Source organism: Leuciscus leuciscus (genome assembly GCF_965113295.1).
Source record: "Leuciscus leuciscus genome assembly, chromosome: 18".
Classification (NCBI taxonomy): domain Eukaryota; kingdom Metazoa; phylum Chordata; class Actinopteri; order Cypriniformes; family Leuciscidae; genus Leuciscus; species Leuciscus leuciscus.
The window spans coordinates 5,385,832-5,403,798 of NC_138742.1; the positions used below are offsets into that span (position 1 = coordinate 5,385,832).

General features: G+C 38.4%; 2 protein-coding genes across 5 annotated transcripts; one reads left to right on the forward strand and one right to left on the reverse strand.

The window, feature by feature from the left end:
- Window positions 1-1,535: 1,535 nt before the first annotated feature.
- Window positions 1,536-15,101, reverse strand: LOC309480980 (uncharacterized protein). Its single transcript, XM_082145758.1, has 5 exons — window positions 15,079-15,101; window positions 8,034-8,357; window positions 6,257-6,402; window positions 4,316-4,374; window positions 1,536-2,544 (listed from the first exon to the last, which is right to left on the reverse strand). Exons 2-5 carry the CDS (start codon window positions 8,299-8,301, stop codon window positions 2,439-2,441), a joined length of 579 nt encoding a protein of 192 aa, XP_082001884.1. The 5' UTR covers window positions 8,302-8,357; window positions 15,079-15,101; the 3' UTR covers window positions 1,536-2,438.
- Window positions 15,102-15,331: 230 nt separating this feature from the next.
- On the forward strand, window positions 15,332-17,934 carry LOC309480052 (uncharacterized protein). 4 transcript variants are annotated; one of them, XM_082144414.1, is made up of 11 exons: window positions 15,332-15,394; window positions 15,475-15,538; window positions 16,260-16,320; window positions 16,423-16,473; window positions 16,561-16,605; window positions 16,684-16,745; window positions 16,957-17,015; window positions 17,103-17,137; window positions 17,228-17,284; window positions 17,331-17,364; window positions 17,552-17,934. In XM_082144414.1, exons 4-11 carry the CDS (start codon window positions 16,441-16,443, stop codon window positions 17,770-17,772), a joined length of 546 nt encoding a protein of 181 aa, XP_082000540.1. In that variant the 5' UTR covers window positions 15,332-15,394; window positions 15,475-15,538; window positions 16,260-16,320; window positions 16,423-16,440; the 3' UTR covers window positions 17,773-17,934. The 4 variants fall into 4 exon arrangements, 3 of the variants coding, with proteins under 3 accessions (XP_082000540.1, XP_082000542.1, XP_082000541.1); XM_082144416.1 differs by lacking the exon at window positions 16,561-16,605 and having other exon boundaries at window positions 15,338-15,538; XM_082144415.1 differs by lacking the exons at window positions 15,332-15,394; window positions 15,475-15,538 and having other exon boundaries at window positions 15,551-16,473.
- Window positions 17,935-17,967: the final 33 nt, after the last annotated feature.

A 17,967-nucleotide genomic window follows, 5' to 3' on the forward strand; every position in this document is an offset into this window, starting at 1 on the left:
ATAATGTTATTTTCTTCCACTTTCCTCGTATTTATATTTTCACTATCACCACCCAAGCCGTAGCGATCACAGATGGCAGAACTATTCCAGTTCGTTCCCCCCGTTTTTACATATTTCAATAATTATAATCATGTTAGATAATGTGACAGTGTCGACGAAGATGGAATATTGTTCTGTTATGGATAATGAAGACCTTGTGTGACAATAAATCATATCTCTCACGACAGAGTTGAAATTTAGAACTTGAATTCTTGTCACGTTATTTCTCAAACAAACAATCAAGCCACGGGAAGCGCGTCAACTAGCCCACTTCAAACTCTCTGTGTAATTTTGGCGGTTATAATATATATAACCTCCGATCTGGGCGGATATGCTCTCATCTTTTATTACCAATTCTAAATTCCTAGTTTTTTAAAATAAAACTTGCTTATTTACTTTTTAACGTTTGTTACAATCTTTTACTTACTTGCAACACCGAAGAGAGAACACATTTTCAGTCTAATGGCCGTCGTTCTGAAATGTTCAATCCGATGTTCGTTGTCAGGCTACTTTCTGTCACTCACTGTTTCTTACCAGTTTAGCATTACCGCCATCGAGAGAGAGAGAGAGAGAGAGAGAGAGAGAGAGAGAGAGAAGCACATTTAGACCTCTAAAATAAACTCCAATGTTACTCGACCCTCAATAGAATCACTAAATTGGCCGGTTATCTATCTATTAAACATTTTTAAGAAAGACAAATGCTCTCCAAATACAGATTAAGTGACCATGATCTAGAGATAGAGAGAGGAAGACATAGACAAACATGGACAGAGAGAGAGCAGAGGATCTGTAGATGTGATCTACAGCACATAGAGGATGAGGAACACTTTCTGCTCTTCTGTTCAAAATACACCAATATAAGAGAAACCTTTCTGCCCAGATTTGAAACCTTGATTCCATCATTTTTTGAACTGAGTGACACTGAAAAAATTATCCTTCTTACTCGGAGAAGATGATAGTAGCCCACAGCTGCACTCGCTGTTAAATATGTGTTAGCTATTCCGTGTCAGAGACAGCTTATTCTCTAGAGTGTACTCCATTATATACATCGGGTAGTTGGGCTGTTTTGGCCAAATAACTAAATTCACACTAATTATTTTCCCTTCTTTTGTAAAGACTGCAAGTGCACATATCCTAACATAAATCATGATGTACTGATCTGACTGAAGATCTGCTGTAGAAGCTTTTGTTCATCAAACCTGCAATCTCAACAATATGGTTAAATCTGTATAACTGTACTTCTTAAAACGATTAAAAAAATCAGATTATTCAATACCAGCTTACAAATTCAAAATACAAATGCAATCTGTATTACTTCAAGTCAGATTTTTTCCCCCACATATACTTTTAAATTTAAACAAATGTGTATTGCATCAATAAATGCGGTCATATTAACTGTACACTAAATAAATGAATGTGTATTATTTAACATTTATGATAGATTACTTAAGCAGTGAAGTTTAACCAGACAGAAAACACCAGTCAACGCTGTGGAAAAGGGTTACAAAAAGATATATTTATTCTGGAAATATAGTGATAGACAAATCATACAGTCTCATCTGATCCACAGACAGCATGCATGACCACAGCATATTCACTGAGGACTTCATATTGCACACAAAACCAGAAAGCACTTGGGAAAGTCTCTAGCTACAGTGTGTCTGACTCTACGAGGCACTTAGGTTTAAAAAGACACACTTCTTCAATGTAAGGATAGTTGTGCTGAAGAAGAAGCTGCATCTGACAGTTCAGGTTCATCGGCTACATTCATTTGAGCTTGAGGACTGTATCCGACTGAATATGATCTAAATAAGGGAGATCATGGCACAAACATTTCAGTATTCGGTACCAATAACAGTCAAATTTGTATGTAGCCTTCAAATACTGTTAGTTAAATAAACACTGCGATAAAAAACTAAAGAAAAGTTAGTAATAAGATGAAAATCAAAGTAACACGTTACAGGTAACAGAAGCAGCAGAAGGTCTACAGCACTTACACTTAATGCACTGATAGATTTAAACACATCTGGGTTTTTAGTCCCGGTCATCGATATGGTTATCACTATGTGAAGCCTGCAATTTAATTCGGTTGTCAGTCACTACAGAAAATTAGCAGTGTGTATCAGCATAAAAATTTAAACTTTAAATTGGCAATTGCATTTACACACTGAACAAACAGGTCTGATTGGCTACAACACACAAAAAAAAAAAAAAAAAAAAAAGTCATCTATCAGAGATGATTATATCAGACTGATCTTTTTCAAATTAAACCAGATTTGTTCAAATAATATTTCATTTGATTCTTTTTGTTTGTTTTACAGTTCACACTTACTAAACATGATTGAATATGCACAAAAATTTGATTTGGACTGACAGTTTGAAAAAGGTTAAAAAGTGTTTTAAGACGCAAGAAGAGCTTCAGCATTTCCTCCACAACCGTTCATGGCGACGGCTACACAACCACCGCAGTCGTTTTTCCTATTGTTTTTTGTGGAGACACTGGATCTGTAAAGACGACAACAGAAAACTGTCCTTAGTGAGGAACAACATGGCAAAGTTAAAGGGACACTTCACCCATTTGCATCAAGCCTTGTATCGTTAGAAACAGTCATTTTTTTAATGGTCGTGCATTATTTCCTCATTTTCCCCATAGATCGGGAGAAATAAGGATTTCAGCGTTGCAGTTCCTGCTTACATTGACGCAAAAATCTTCATTTTGTGTCATTCTAAGCAGGAAGTCCCATTTCTTTGTAGAGGGGTTGAGACTACAAACACTCGTTCCTCATCTTTCCCAGGGGGCGGGACTCACTCACGCTACAGACCTATTACAGATCAGTGGGTGGGACTCCACTTGCAGAAACTAAAAGCAATATCCTCCATCTTGTTTGGAAGCTAAGCTAACAGGCGCTGTGGAGCCAGATGTGAAGTTACGACAATAGCGGAGGGTACTCGATATGATATAGAAGAAGAGGATTTCAAAAGTCTGATGCTCGAATCAGGTGTTTGTGGCTACCTTTACGAGCCGCATTATAGCGAAGAGCAGCTGAGGCTGATGGAGGAACAGGAGGCAGAAGACCTGCCTGTCGCGGACTAGGAGCCTGGACTGGCTCGAGCTGGGGCGGACTGGTGGTGCCTGTGCTCTCACTGTGCGACTACAGACACAGAGATAGAGTCCGTCTGCTGCAAAGAATTTCAACGATGCCAATTTCTCCTGGACGAAATCTCTGAATCAGACGAGGACACGGACGTTTGTGTTGTGAACCATCCTAGTTTCGTACTGCATATGTTCTGACTGAACATCCCGGTACCATGCAATAATTCACCATTTCGAAAGAAATACAAACGAGGAATAATTCACTAATGAGCTCGCCAACTAACTAGACATTTTGTGTGAAATGAATTTCAAGCTCTGGTAGGAGCTAGCCTTGTAGACGGAAGAGTGACTTCTCTGATAGGCGGATACCTCATATGCGCTGTTCTGGATTAGTGGGAGTGGCTTGCGGAGCTGTGCAATGTGGTGTGTAAGACTGAAAATACTGGTTGAGGCCTGCATGAGGCAAAAGGGCCCTGATGGCTAATATTCGACCTCCCCCACACGGCCTGACTTCCTCTCACAAACTACTAAGAACAACTCATACAAGAACATGGTTTAATGTGAATGTTTATCATTGACTGTTATGTTTTTGGTGTAATTTGAAATGTCTCAAAGTGAGTGGTACAGATCTCATATCCAGATAGATAAAATAAAAGGAAATAAGGTTTATAGAAGTTTAGAGAAAACTGGTTTAGAGATAAGGCCAGATAAGGCAACCCCCCCTTCTGTGGGATAGAAGCCATTTGAGGGTGGTGTCCCCCATATCACCTGGTCAAAGGAGGATAAAGGAAGGTGTGCTGGGGCTCTTCTTGGCTGGGTACGAATGGAGTAGGTGGTCGTGCCAACCAATACTTTGCATGAGCGAGGACAGAACACGCGATAACCTTCCCCGTGTATTGGCGAACCGGAGATTGGACCAATATAGCGGGCCTTACAGGTGCATTGTGGGAGTTGTTGTCTTTCATACAAATGCGTCCTGAAGTTACTTTCTGTCTTTCCTCAGTCAAGAAGGCACCAAATTCGAAATTTATTTTACATTTCGACTACATATATGACCCACTTTCAATAAAGATCAATGTTCCCATGGGTGAAATGCTCCTTTAAATATCCTACTTTATGGAAAAAGTCATGTGATGCAACAAAAGACCTGAAAAGACAACAGAGAAGTGAAGATCTTCATACCTGGAGACAGCAGGAGTTTCTGTGGCTTCTTCTTCTTCATCCGCTGCTGACTTATTCTTCTGCAAGTCAACACAAAAACACAATGTAAACCAAATAAAAGGTGCCGTTTACACATTTGCTATAAAAACAATGGGGAAAACCATGCAGGAACATCTGCTATCTGCACTATAGATCTCTAGTGGAACAATTCCAGTCACTGCTATAATCGCCTAAACTTGTTAAATCATCTAAATCAAAAACATGCATGTTAGTCAAGTCACCTTTATTTTTATAATGCTTTATACAATAGACATTTTTTCAAAGCAGCTTCACAATAATAAACAGGAGTAAGGGCTGGTTCACAGGACGCATGGTCTAGAGATGCGTTTTTTTTAAAGTTGAACGTGTTTTTAATTTGTTTTAGTTTTCAAAATTAATTATGCAAATACATTAAAAATGTTAGACCCTATAACAGAGACGCTACTGAAAGAATCATAGATCCTCTTCTTAATATTATTAATTCATCATTGTCATTAGGATATGTGTCAAAAACCTTCAAACTGGCTGTTATTAAACCTCATAAAGAGGAAAAAAGAAAAAGAAAGAGGTTTAGAAAGCTCTACGTTTCACATTCATGATCCCAACATTTCAATAGTCAGTACCAATACCAGTCAGATTCCACGGTTCTCTGAACCAGTTTTGGTATCATAGCAAAGACTATTGTAACTGTGTATTAAAATGATAATTTTTTCCATTTAACTACATTAGTCAACATTTGAAGTGGATGAAAACCTTTCAAAGTCATACATGAATTTTGAACAATACCCGTTCTTGTCTTAGGACAACTTTATTTGAAGTGGATCAAAGAAGTTCATCAATGACTACTGTATTTGAAAATAAAAACATTAATGAATTTAATGCAATTACAAATAAATAACAAAAATAATAACAAATAAATAATACATTGAAACTGTAGCCTTCAAATGTGTGTTTCCTGTACAACGATGCAACTCGCTGCTTCACTACTATAGTACGATGCATCGTTGAAGAAATCAAGTCACGACTGTTTCCCGAAAGCATATTGTCGCAAAGTGGTCGTTCATGATGTAATGTCATTCTTTTAATGAATCTGTTAGAGATTGAATTAATGCTATGTTTTGCTATAAATTATGGACATGCATCTGAGGACTATTTTTAACTCATTTTTCTCAGTTATTTTGCTTTATTTCCAGATTCAATCATAGTCTCGTTCTTACGTGCGATCGCATATGCGCACTCTTCAAAAACTACGCTTTAAATCTCTTGTATTCTAAATTCAAGATCCAGATTGTACTAATGTCAGCTTGCTTATTTTGCTCAAGCGTGAGTTCTCAAAATTACCGACTTTGGTACCAAGTCAGTACTGACATTTAAAAATGTGACAATACCCCCTCTTTTATTAAGCGCTGTTAAACGGATACACCTCTGATTGGCCATTATGTTCACGCACTCAACATACATGTCTCTGATTGGCTTCAATGATCAACGCTTCAAAAACATGTGTTTGACGCTCTTCATAGAGTGCTTACACGGATACACACGGGAGCGTTTGAAAACGGCGTCTATCAGCGGATCCGTCTATCAGGGAATATATTAGGGATCCGCTGATAGACGCCTGATTTTAAACACTTCTGTGTGTATCTGTGTAAGCACTCTATGAAGAGCGTCAAAGATGTCATTCAACAATTGTACTGCGCATGTGTTGAACTCGGCCCTCCGCGGATGAACGTACTTTGAAAGCTGTGCGGACACGAATGTGCGTGAGACGCGTCCAGATGTGGAAACTGAAGTATACCCGAGCCTTTAGTGATACAGAAGAGCTCAGGAGGACAACTAAACTATCCTGGGTTTAGCAGCGACTTTATTCGAACTGCAGCGCTGCTCATAACCATTGATAAAAGAATAAATGTAAGTAATACTTGCCTTCCTGAGTTTCCAGAAGCAAACGCCCCCCAAGACGACAATAACCAGAGGAATTAAAGCATAAAGCCAGTGTAGGTCAGAGGAGCTGAGAGGTGTTGGGCTGGAGGAGGAGTGTGGAGGAGCTGGACTGGAGGAAACTGGAGCTTCTGGAAGAGACAACAGGAACAGAGACAATTAGAGGATTATAAACTGCAAACAACCTTTATCAACTTAAAACATTACTGACCAATCCTACTTCAGCAAATGTTACTATCAGACAAGCTTTTGCTCTTTACTAATCAAAGTCAAAAGAGGATTTGTTTGAACAGAATCAAGTGTAAATTATCCAAGAAATAATGCAATAGTGCAAGGCAAACAATATTTTTCCTCCTTTTTCCAAATCTGTAAATTATGGATGCGCCGATATTTTTCCCCGAAACCAATTCGACACCCATAACACTGAATATCGTCCGACACAGATCAGATACCGATTTCTTTTATTGATCATCATTGTAGAATATCTATACTTGTGTGTGTGAAACTGATGATCAATGTTTTATGTGTTAAACAATCCACTAAATATCCACTATTATTATTATTATTATTATTATTATATTTTTCAGTAAAAGCACATACTCTATTTGTGCTGCATCAACGATTTGAGACAAATATAATGGAAAATAATGTGAGGTATAAGTTTAGCAAACCTTGACTAAAATCCTGTGAATTTACGCACAGTATCGGACTTGGATCGGTTCCGTCTGACCGAAACCCGCTCCGGCAAAAATCGCATACAGAATACGGATACTGAATATCAGATCAGCGCATTCTTACTTCATGCTGTGGATCAAACAATGCGAGTCTTTACATCATTAACAACACCTAAATTGCTATCACTTACAATCTTTTTCAGGATTTTGTGAGAAGCATTTAACTGTTTCAAGTAAATGTCAGGTAAGAATTTTAGTGAGTTTATTAGCCGTGTTTCCACTGTCGGGCCAACAGCTGCTATGCGTGACTGTCGGATATCCATTTAGATCCGCAGCCGATCATAAAATAAAGCTTCCTCAGTTTCTCTGACTGAAAATATAACTGTACTGGGAGAGAGTGCTAAAGCTCCTCAGGTCGTATTTTTGGTGGCATATTTGTAGAAATTATCATTCTTTCTAAATGTGATGTAAATGTCATGTAACTTCCAAATAAACAGAAACCGACGCAACTGTTCACATTTCTTTTGTGAAATAGACCTATCGGTAAACCACTTTATTTCTGTGTGACTAATGTGCAATTTTGACACAACTTAATTCATTATAATCAATGTATCACTTTTTATTGCAAACCTGTGGTAAAACATCAATGCTTGGGTGTTAAATATTCAAGTAAACAACAAAAATGCCAGCAAACGGCCGCTTTTATCATGTTTGTTGTGTGATCTCGCTGTTTCCAGTGATTTCTTTCTGATTAGTTTTCTGATAAACCTCCAGTTGTTGGTGAACTGATGGGTTAGTGTGAGGTTGTTCCAGAGAGGTGTGTTACGGGCGTGTTTTAGTGAAGCGCTGTGGAGCTTCTGGCCCGAGAGTGGAAACACAGTGTGTTTTGTGTTCGGTGCTACAGGCCCGGGGGGCTATTAGCCCGGCACGGCCCATTTAAAGCCCTGGCTCACACTGACCCGAGAGTGGAAACACGGCTAATAAGACTTAATGAGCACAGTTATAACCATTAATATTATCTCTCTCATAATCTTGATTCTAGTACATTACAGGCAAACAGATAGGCTATATTATAGTAATATACTCACGGTTTACAACAAGCGTAGCAGTCACATCAAACAACCGATTATCAGTGATGACTTGTGCTGTATAGAGGCCTGATCTGGAGCTGTTCACTTTCACAAGAATCATGGACACATTTCCTCCTTCAACTTGCAGATGTTGTGTTTCAATGGGGTCACATTTGGGAACAGAGGCAGGGGAACAGTAATGTGCAAGCAAAAGTTTTCCCTTGCTTTCTCCTTCAAAACTGATTCTGACTTCATCAACTCTCTCCAGTCCAGTTTCGAAGTGCATGGAAACATTTTGTCCTTCCGTTGCCTCCAACTTGGACCCAGCAACGTGCACAGCGACTGTTTAGAAAGAAAGACACAAAGAAGTAAATTATTTACTACACTTTAGAACAGTTTCCCAAGTTGTCTTATGTATTCCAACAGCCGTTAGTGAGGCAGAAGTACCATAATCGGTTCCAAACCTGATTATGTATCACTTTTTTTTTTTATTAAATGAATGTATTAAAGGGGTCATGAATCACATGTGATATTTTGACATATAACCACAAAATTCCTAGATACTAAAGCGACTTGTTTTGTTCTTGCCGATCAAATGATTACAAATCAGGATCACTGTTAAGTCCTTCCGCCTCAACAAAATAACAAAAAATAATTTAGTTTGTTTGAGCTCCAGTCTCCTGTCCCACTACTCTTCAGTCCACAATTGTTACAAAGCAATTACAAAGGCTTCTTTAGAAAAAGTAAAATAGATTCATATAAAAAGTTATTTTAAGTGAAGCAATATTGCTCAAGAGACGGCAAAGCTGAAATAACAAGTCTATACAGTGGTTTATCAAAACAAAGTTAATCAAAGAACATGAAAAAGAAAATGGCAAACAAACCACGGTCTGTAAACCCAAATTAGGAAATGGCAGGCAAATACTGCAATACAGAGTAAACCCCTTAAAAACTGATAAACCCAACATCACATAATGCTCACCACAACACTACCAAAATGTCAAGGTGTGTACATCCCCAGATGTTTTTAATGTAACGTAGACCAACATGCAAGAAGGTTACAGTGGCAGCACTTTAGAAACTAATGTGTGGGAGAAGGTGTGTCTGGAGAAATAATATATTGTAAATGTAAAAATATTTAATTTACATTATGTCTTTGACTTATATTCATTATGTAGACTATTTAGACCAAGAAATAATCAGAAACTGCCGCAGTTGTATACAATTTAATTTCTTTAAACTTGATTAGACTGTAGTGATCAAAATAAAATATAATGATATTATTGTTTAAATAAAAAAAAATTGTTTTTTTAAGGGAAGAAAGAAACAAAAAGAAAACTAGTCAAATAACTATGAACTAAGAAACCAGAGCATCGATGCTCACTCACTACGTTCCCTTAACAGAGATTCTTAAGCATGAAACAAAAATCACACGAGCCTATTCAGTGCTAATTTAACTCTGACGGGTCGAGAGCGGCACACAACACCGGTAACGGCGGAGCTTATCGGTATACGGTCTTACTTAGCACTTGTGCCCGTTTAATAACGAGTTTCGGATCCATTCCCTATGATAACCACACAGAACTGCCCACTTACCTGTAACGTTAGTAGTAGCAGCGATAAAGAGCCAGATTACAGTGAACATCTTTAACATTTTTTGGGGGGGGGAATGAAAACATAAGACCCAAATCATTTCAGTGTGGAAGCAAACGCTAGCGATGCTAATTTATCTGGGTGCGTTCACTGTACAGCTTTACGATAACAATATGGCGCGTCTCATCAGCATAGACAGTATATAAACTGGACACAGCGACCCCCATAGGTTTCAACGAGAAAAGTGAAGCAAATTAGAAGCACTCATTTCCTGATTGCCGAGTGAACTGCGCAGACTCAAACTGAGCTTGACGACGTGGATGTGACGTGAGCAGCCTGTCAGGACAGTTGTAAGTCTTCTAGGAGCTGTGCCAAGAGAAATCTGAACCATTCCCTTCCGAATCTTGCAGGGACGGAGAGTGTGAGTAGGAGCTGTCCATGAGCTAGGAGCAGGAGAAACTTTGATTCTCTATGGGCTTCTCCCTTGACTTTATGCCTCCACGTCCCCCCGATTGACTGCGAGCTTCTCCTCCTGTCTCTACGGTAATTTCCAGAGAGTCGCGTGGTTATGACGCAATCGCTAGCCTGTTTTTACCTATTTTTTATTTTTATTTTTATTTATAAACCTTTATTAAACAACAAGGCGTTACAGAATGTAAGAGAAACAGAGCACAGACAAATGCTATGCAGAACAGTACAGAGTAGCACAAATCTTTTCAACATTTATATAAATATATGAAAAAAGAGAAAGAAAAATAAAACTACATATATAACAAAATAAATTAAATATGAAAATACGAGCACATATCAATAGATTAAACATAGTTATTAAAGTACTACTAAAATAAAATCTCTTAGCAGCTGGGCATTAGAAAATTTGCATTTTTCCAATGCACTAATAAACAAAGTTAAAGGAGAAGTTCACTTTTGAAAAAACTTTTGCTGATAATTTACTCACCCCCATGTCATCCAAGATGTCCATGTCTTTCTTTCTTCAGTCGAAAAGAAATTAAGGTTTTTGATGAAAACATTCCAGGATTTTTCCACATATTATGGATTCCATTGGGACCCAAACGGTTCAAGGTCCAAATGACAGTTTCATTGCCGCTTCAAAGGGCTTTAAACGATACCAGACGATGAATAAGGGTCTTATCTAGCGAAACGATCGGTCATTTCAAAAATAAAATAAAAAGTTGACGTTTTATAAGCACAAATGTTCGCCTTGCTCTGTTCTGTGATGCGCGTTCGTGACGTCACGTAATACGCAATTACGTTGAAAAGGTCAAGTTTGATGTGTTTACAAATGTGCGGAAGGAGGACCATATAAACATTTTCAAATGTATTTGTGTCAGTTTATCGTTTAAAATGCCCATTTCGTGTGCGCATCCTGAGTGTTTTAATATTAAAAAGCCAAAAAGAACATTTTCTTCAATTTTTCAAGCGTGACCTTTTCAACGTAATTGCGTATTACGTGACGTCACGAACGCGCATCACAGAACAGAGCAAGCCGAACATTTGTGCTTATAAAACGTCAACTTTTTATTTTATTTTTGAAATGACCGATCGTTTCGCTAGATAAGACCCTTATTCATCGTCTGGTATCGTTTAAAGCCCTTTGAAGCGGCAATGAAACTGTCATTTGGACCTTGAACCGTTTGGGTCCCAATGGAATCCATAATATGTGAAAAAATCCTGGAATGTTTTCATCAAAAACCTTAATTTCTTTTCGACTGAAGAAAGAAAGACATGGACATCTTGGATGACATGGGGGTGAGTAAATTATCAGCAAAAGTTTTTTTAAAAGTGAACTTCTCCTTTAACTCATTTTTGAAAGCTTCAAAGATCTGTTTTTACCTATGGTTTTTACAAAAACTGCTTCTACGGGGCCATAACGTAAGATACAAGGTAATAGGGATGGGACGGTATGAAAATTTAATATCACGATTATAGTGACCAAAATTATCGCGATTATCAATATTATCACGGTTTTGTTAAAACGAGATGAAAGTGTTCAAAAAGAGTTGATGATCACACCTAAGACATTTCAACAAGTTTTATATTTGAAAATCAACAAACAACAAATAAAACAAGCAGCTCTATGCACTTTTTAAAGCAAGATTCTATTATGTGGCATTTCCTTCCTTATAATGACGGTCGTCAATAGCAACGCATTATTACACCGCACACATCCATTCATTGTAACGGCCGCCTAGTGTTAAGTAGTGTTCATGACATGAATGTGGATGTGCCTTTAAGATAACTTCTTCTATGGCGTACGTTATTGTATGCATGCTGTTTTTATGTGAGCGCGCACGCACAGTGAGAGTGAGAATGCTCGCGCTAAGAGGAAGATGACCGCTCTACTGCCGACCGTTGTTTTATTATAATGTGTTTACTTCATCTTTGATTTGTAGCGTGTTTTAGAGTGTTTTCTTTTCCCTTTTAACATTCGCTCTTCGACATGTATGTGAAGAGTGTGCTTAACTGAGAGAAAACATCTTTAAAAGTCTACCAGAACTACCAGTTAATTTGCACTGTCTTGTATTCTTCATCTGGGCAGACTTCAAACTCTCTGACAGACGTATCGCAACAGACGCGCTCTCTCGTTTCATTCAAATCACAACTTGCCGTCTAGCGTCTCCGTTTTTAATTGTATTGAAAATTAAATCAGAGTTGTACATAATGGATTTATACACTGGTAAGATTTAAAACATTAATCTCAATTCAATGTCCCCGTAATTATGTGGTAAAAAAAAAAATCGGTGTAATAAGTGTTTAATGAATAATATAAATTATTATCCCTTAAATGTCACTCTTAATAGTCTTGTTTGAACTTCTTCGTTCGTCTTTGGCTCAAAGCCACTGGTGCGAACTTTTCTTTGCAGAAGCTTCACGTTTATTTCAAGTGATTGATATAAAATAGTTCAACTTAAAACAACATTTTATACCAATTATTTCCCAGACGTAGTTTTGGTATTGAGGTCAAAGTTAACTTGCCTTGCGTTCGCTATACAACAGTGGGTGATGGTCACACAAGACGACTCGGCAGATCTAAAGTGTTTCTATTGCAGCGACTTTTTCTTGTGCATGTTCTGCTGACAGGGTGACCATCCTCGATTAAGTTTCCCTCAGGACTTTTGTTAAAGCCAAAATATGACCACACCTCAGAATTGGTTCTCTTAAAAGGCGGAAAAATCTCCTGAGCACGGCCACTGCCTTCCGCTGCAACATTGCGCGCTGCGCCTGCGGTCAGACTGTTGCTGGCTGAACAGGATCTAAAATCGCGATAATCAAACAAAGGTTTTAATGATAATTACATTTTAAACGATATTACTAACCGTCAGAACATTTTATCGTGGTTTATAGTGAAACCGGTAATCGTCCCATCCCTACAAGGTAATGGAGCATTTTATACATTGTCGTGTTTCTTTAGAAATAAATAATGGACAAATGGAGTCTTTAAACGCCTCAGATGTAAAGTTATTCGCTGTCAAAGTGACGCCAAAATGAATGGGAGTCAATGGGATGCTAACAGCAGGTGAAGGCTTGTTAGCCAATGGCGGCCGCCGGGGGTGGTACGGAAATCGAGAGCTCGATTACCCCCCTGCTCAGCAGCCACATACTGTAAAAAAAATCCGACGCAGAAGTATAATTCAGCCTTTAAGGCACCTTTTGGAGAGGTGCACGTCAGGGTACGTGCGCTACACACAGCCTACGACGTAGCTACGGCGTAAGTTCGACGCAGAAGTATAAATTGGGCTTTAAGATGTAGGGCTTGTTCGACTTCATGCAGCTCTGCGCAGAACGATCGGCGGCTGACTTGAAGCAGTGCATGCCGGTTAGAAATTTTGTCCGACTTGATACAGCGCCGACGCCACGTGACTGTGACGTATGGCATCAAAGTACCGCGAGAGCGTTTCGAGAGTAGCCGGAGAACTCAGCCAGCGCAGCTTCTCAAGAGCGGCTGCACTGGGCTGCAGGAGGGCTGATGACGACACAGCTGTTCCACGATTGGCCGGATTCACCGCATGACAACGATCACGTGTGTTTCGTGTTTATTCGAACACCTTTAGTTCCTCTAATGCTCTCAAATCAGTTTATTATAACAGTGAACACTCTTTTCATGTCGTTGTCATGTTATATTGTGTCATGTTTATCAAATTAAAACTGCTTAAAAAACGTAGACTCCACTTCATTGATAGTTGCTTATGTTGAACTTTATTCTTGTTCAAACAGACGCTGTATGAAGCAGTACATAAAGTATTGAATGAACATGTCTCATGAAATGAAACATCTGTGTATTATTTGGCAAATATTGCATTTATTTCACTTCAGCTGTGGTAAAGTACGCGAACACCACGTGAGCGGTCACTACGGGAACCAGAAAGTGTCCGACTTCACGTCTCCGTTTGCAGCTCCTCCCCGCCTGCACGCGGCTACTCTCGCCGATCGGTTACATCCAGCCGCAGCCGATGTCGAACACACCTGTAGACTCTTTTGCCGGGTGACAAACGGAAGACGTGAGTGACGCCAAAAAAAATAAAAATAATCGCACCCACGCCAACAATAGGTTTCAGTAATTTTATAGGCACGTCTAAATTTTGTGATGGCAATTTCAAAACACTGCTTCATGAAAGCTTCGAAACCTTTACGAATCTTTTGTCCCGAATCAATGGTTCGGAGCATGTATCAAAACTGCCAAAGTCACGTGATTTCAGTGAACAAGGCTTCATGCCTCATAACTGCTGGGAGCAGATCTCTGTCAACCCCCATGAAACACGAGTCACTGAGAACAAATGAACACGCGTCTGTGGTTTTTACCTGATCTCTGATCACTTTTGTACATTTGTAGACGTTTTAATTAGACATTATAATATTTAAAATGAATAACGGTGGTTAATAGTCTGTTATTGGCCTATTTAGCTGAGCCATTCATAGAACAAACAAAACAAACCCGGACAATTGATAAAATACATATAGGCACTTGATAATCTTATTAGATAATTGCATTTGAAAGGTTTTACTTTCAATAAGAAAAATTGCAATAGATTTGTAAAAGGTGTTTTTATGCATGTTTGGCCTGGATTTTTGTTGCAGTTACACTGTTCTGACCACTAGGGGGCGCCGTGTAGACGGGTGTCGGATTGTTTCAAAGCTTCGCTCCACCTATTTTTGTTTTTTACAGTCAATGGCCTCGGCCTCGGCCTCGATACACCACATTTGCTTCAACTGTTTCAGTTTCACGAAGCCTCGATCTGCCCACCACTATCTAAATTCCGAGTTATAAAAGAAATGCTCTTTTATATTACTTTAAAACGTAATGGTATATTGTACCTAGGCTACTATTTATTAAACAACGCAATTTGTTAACTGTTAAATATGCAGTATATTAGTCTAACATATGCAGTCATATTTAGGTTATATCTAATTAACAGATTCATACTCTACGATGTGAATATATTTTACTTACTTGTGTTGTGACAGCGAGGAAGGTTTGAGAAAACAGCTCATCGTTTCTGTTCTAGCAAAAGGGCGGACTTACCCGGGTATCTTACGGGTATCCGGGTTCGGCGGACCAAATGTCCGCCGAACACAACAACGAAAATTGAAACCAGCTGTCGTTACAGCGTAACTGCAGGCTGGAGCAATGGGCGTGCCCATGGCTCTGCTACTGGCAACTTCGTTGGCCAATCAGCAGTAACCATAGTTATACGTCATTTGTTGAGAATGAGGTCTCTGCAGAGCAACAAAAGGCGTGCCTCAATTTTGGGGCGTTTTCCAACTGGGTAGGCGTTTTCCAACCTCTGTGCCTGGTTTGCTAAAACTTGAGTGGGCGATTCCTACTTGAATACGCTTTTCCCATCAGGTATGAGTGATAAAGCGAGAAAACGGTGAAATGAGGAGAGAGATCACCTGTCCTGCATATGGATGTAAGTGGATTTTTGTAAATTCTCATTTTGTCTAAGTTAACGTTTTAATTAGTTTGTGTAAATTTGCTTGCAACATGATTAGACAGAAAAAGCTCCAAGAGGTCTGCCACTTACAATATATCGCTAACGATTATTAGCAAACATTCGCTAACTTTTTGGTGCATAAGTTTGTTAGTTTAGTGTTGATAGTGGTAGTTTGCTTAATTTTTTCCTGTCGGCGTATTCTAATATAAAAAAAAATAGTTAGCTTGTCAGACTAGAAAACAATAGTTGTAAACAAATGTTAATGGGCTATTCCACCGAATAGGTGCCATTCATGTCCCCAGGACATTATGGCCCGGTTTCACAGACAGGGTTTAGCCTAAACCAGGATTAGTCCATAGTGCAATTAGGACATTTAAATAATTTTCATAAACATGCTTAGAAAAAAAACATTACTGGTGTTCATCTTGAGACAAAACAAAGGCACTGATATATTTTAAGATCAGTCAGTGCAAGTTTATTTCAGTTGGAACAGCTCAGACTTACATTTTAGTCTAGGACTAGGCTTTAAAATTGTTTGTGAAACCGGGGGGTATAGGTACTAATATACAAAAATTACTATAAATACATTTTAAGGAAAGTGTTGTGCACATTAATCTAACTGCAAATTTTATCTAATTAAAAAATTATTAAAAACTATAATATTTTGGATAAATTACGTTTTCATTTATTTTGACAGAGAAATTGCTCAGAGCCTGTGTCCTGGGACATGGGCAGAATTCTATTCTGAGGACCTTGGGGTATGTTTCATTTTACACCAAATGTGATTGCAATTTTTAATGAATTAGGAATTTAGTGGTACTAGATAAAAATGATATCATATGTAATTTACTTATATCTAGGATATACCTCGACAAGAGATGTCTTGCAGCTGTGGAGTCTTCATTCTAATGGTAGGATCAATGACTACTATTGGTTCTGCAGGTGCCATGTCAGAATTAAATCCATGTGCAGTTATTAATACATAATTCATGTTGCAGTATGCTCTCTATGTCATCTTGGGGGGAACATTTGACTTTTCAGAGGTGGGTTTTCCAAGCTCATTAAAAAACATTCTGTAAGTTTAAGAATTGTTTTGATAAACTTGTGCTTTTTCCAACTAGTCAGACATACCAAGTATAAGAAGATGGTGGTCTGTCCTTTTGCTGGAGAAATTCCCACCAAGGTGTTTGACTCTTTCTTTCTTTCTTTCTTTCTTTCTTTCTTTCTTTCTTTCTTTCTTTCTTTTTTATTGTTATTAGTCCTTTTCTAAAAAATAATGACAAGGATGGCAAAATGCCTTTACAGTTAGTGTGACTTTTAGTTGTCATATCTTCATGCAATGAAACTTGATATACTGTATTATTAATGTGTTTTTATGTCATAAATTTATCAAGATCGGTCATGGAAATCCAGCAAAGAAAGAGAAGGCGGACTGACAAGCCACACAAAACTGGTAGGATTTATTTTGTTTGAGGTGCTCTATTATTTATAGTAAATGTTGACTGTCATTTACTGATGTTCTTCATTTGTCTCTTCATAGTGGCAACTGTTGACCAACCCCTGAACATACAGGAGGCATGTATTTGTTCTTACTCAATTTATAAAATGCAAGGGAATCATTATAACCACAAGAAGTTCAGATTGTTATGTTTTGTTCATGTATAGCTTCCTCCGCTGGTCCTTCGTGAGATCTTACTGGAGGTTGTGCTTCAAGATGGTGATGTTTTTTTACATTTACATTTAGCTGAAGCTTTTTATCCAAAGCGTCGTTGCAATTGGCTCCCTTGCCCTCACCTGTGCAGGTGCTTCAACAGCATTGTGAGCATGGAAAGTTTCCGCCGAGAGGCTCTCTTTTGGTGGTTGGACAGTAAGTTTTATTAGTGTCACTGTTTGGTTAATCACAGCTCTCTCTCTGTTTTTTCTCAGTTATGTATGGTTGAATATTAAGACAATAATGAGGTCAGCTGACAACTGTTTTTTTTTTTTCAGGTGTCGTGAACTGGAAGGCATTCAGTGAAAATTTCAGAAACCTGTACAGGGTTCCATACAGTCTATCCAGATGTCTCCATTGTGAAACTACATACAAAGACTGTGGTGAAGGCTACAGAGGAAGAGGGCAAAGAGGTGTGATGCAGGGGTTCTTTGGCTCTGATGACTTCCAAGGATACTGCGGAGATGACTGTTTCTATGAGGCTGGAGGAAGCATCTAATGTTTCATGCAATGTGTTCCTCATGTTTGAACTTGCCACATTTATTGCTTATTTTATTTTATTGGATTCTCTCTTTTTTACTATTACATTAAGTAGAGAATGCTGCATTTATCAATATAGTTTTTCATCATATTGGTTACAGTATCTATACGGTCAATAAAGTGATGCTAATGATGCTAAGAGTCATTATTCTAA

Bases quoted from the DNA above. Each gene is read 5' to 3' on its own strand.
- LOC309480980 (XM_082145758.1), bottom strand. From the start codon at position 8,301: ATGCACTTCGAAACTGGACTGGAGAGAGTTGATGAAGTCAGAATCAGT. The intron at 6,403-8,033 runs GTGAGTATATTA...TGTCTCTTCCAG, and splicing joins TGCTACGCTTGTTGTAAACC to AAGCTCCAGTTTCCTCCAGT. The intron at 4,375-6,256 runs GCAAGTATTACT...GTTGACTTGCAG, and splicing joins GCTTCTGGAAACTCAGGAAG to AAGAATAAGTCAGCAGCGGA.
- LOC309480052 (XM_082144414.1), top strand. From the start codon at position 16,441: ATGTCTTGCAGCTGTGGAGTCTTCATTCTAATG. The intron at 16,746-16,956 runs GTGTTTGACTCT...AAATTTATCAAG, and splicing joins CTGGAGAAATTCCCACCAAG to ATCGGTCATGGAAATCCAGC. The intron at 17,016-17,102 runs GTAGGATTTATT...GTCTCTTCATAG, and splicing joins TGACAAGCCACACAAAACTG to TGGCAACTGTTGACCAACCC.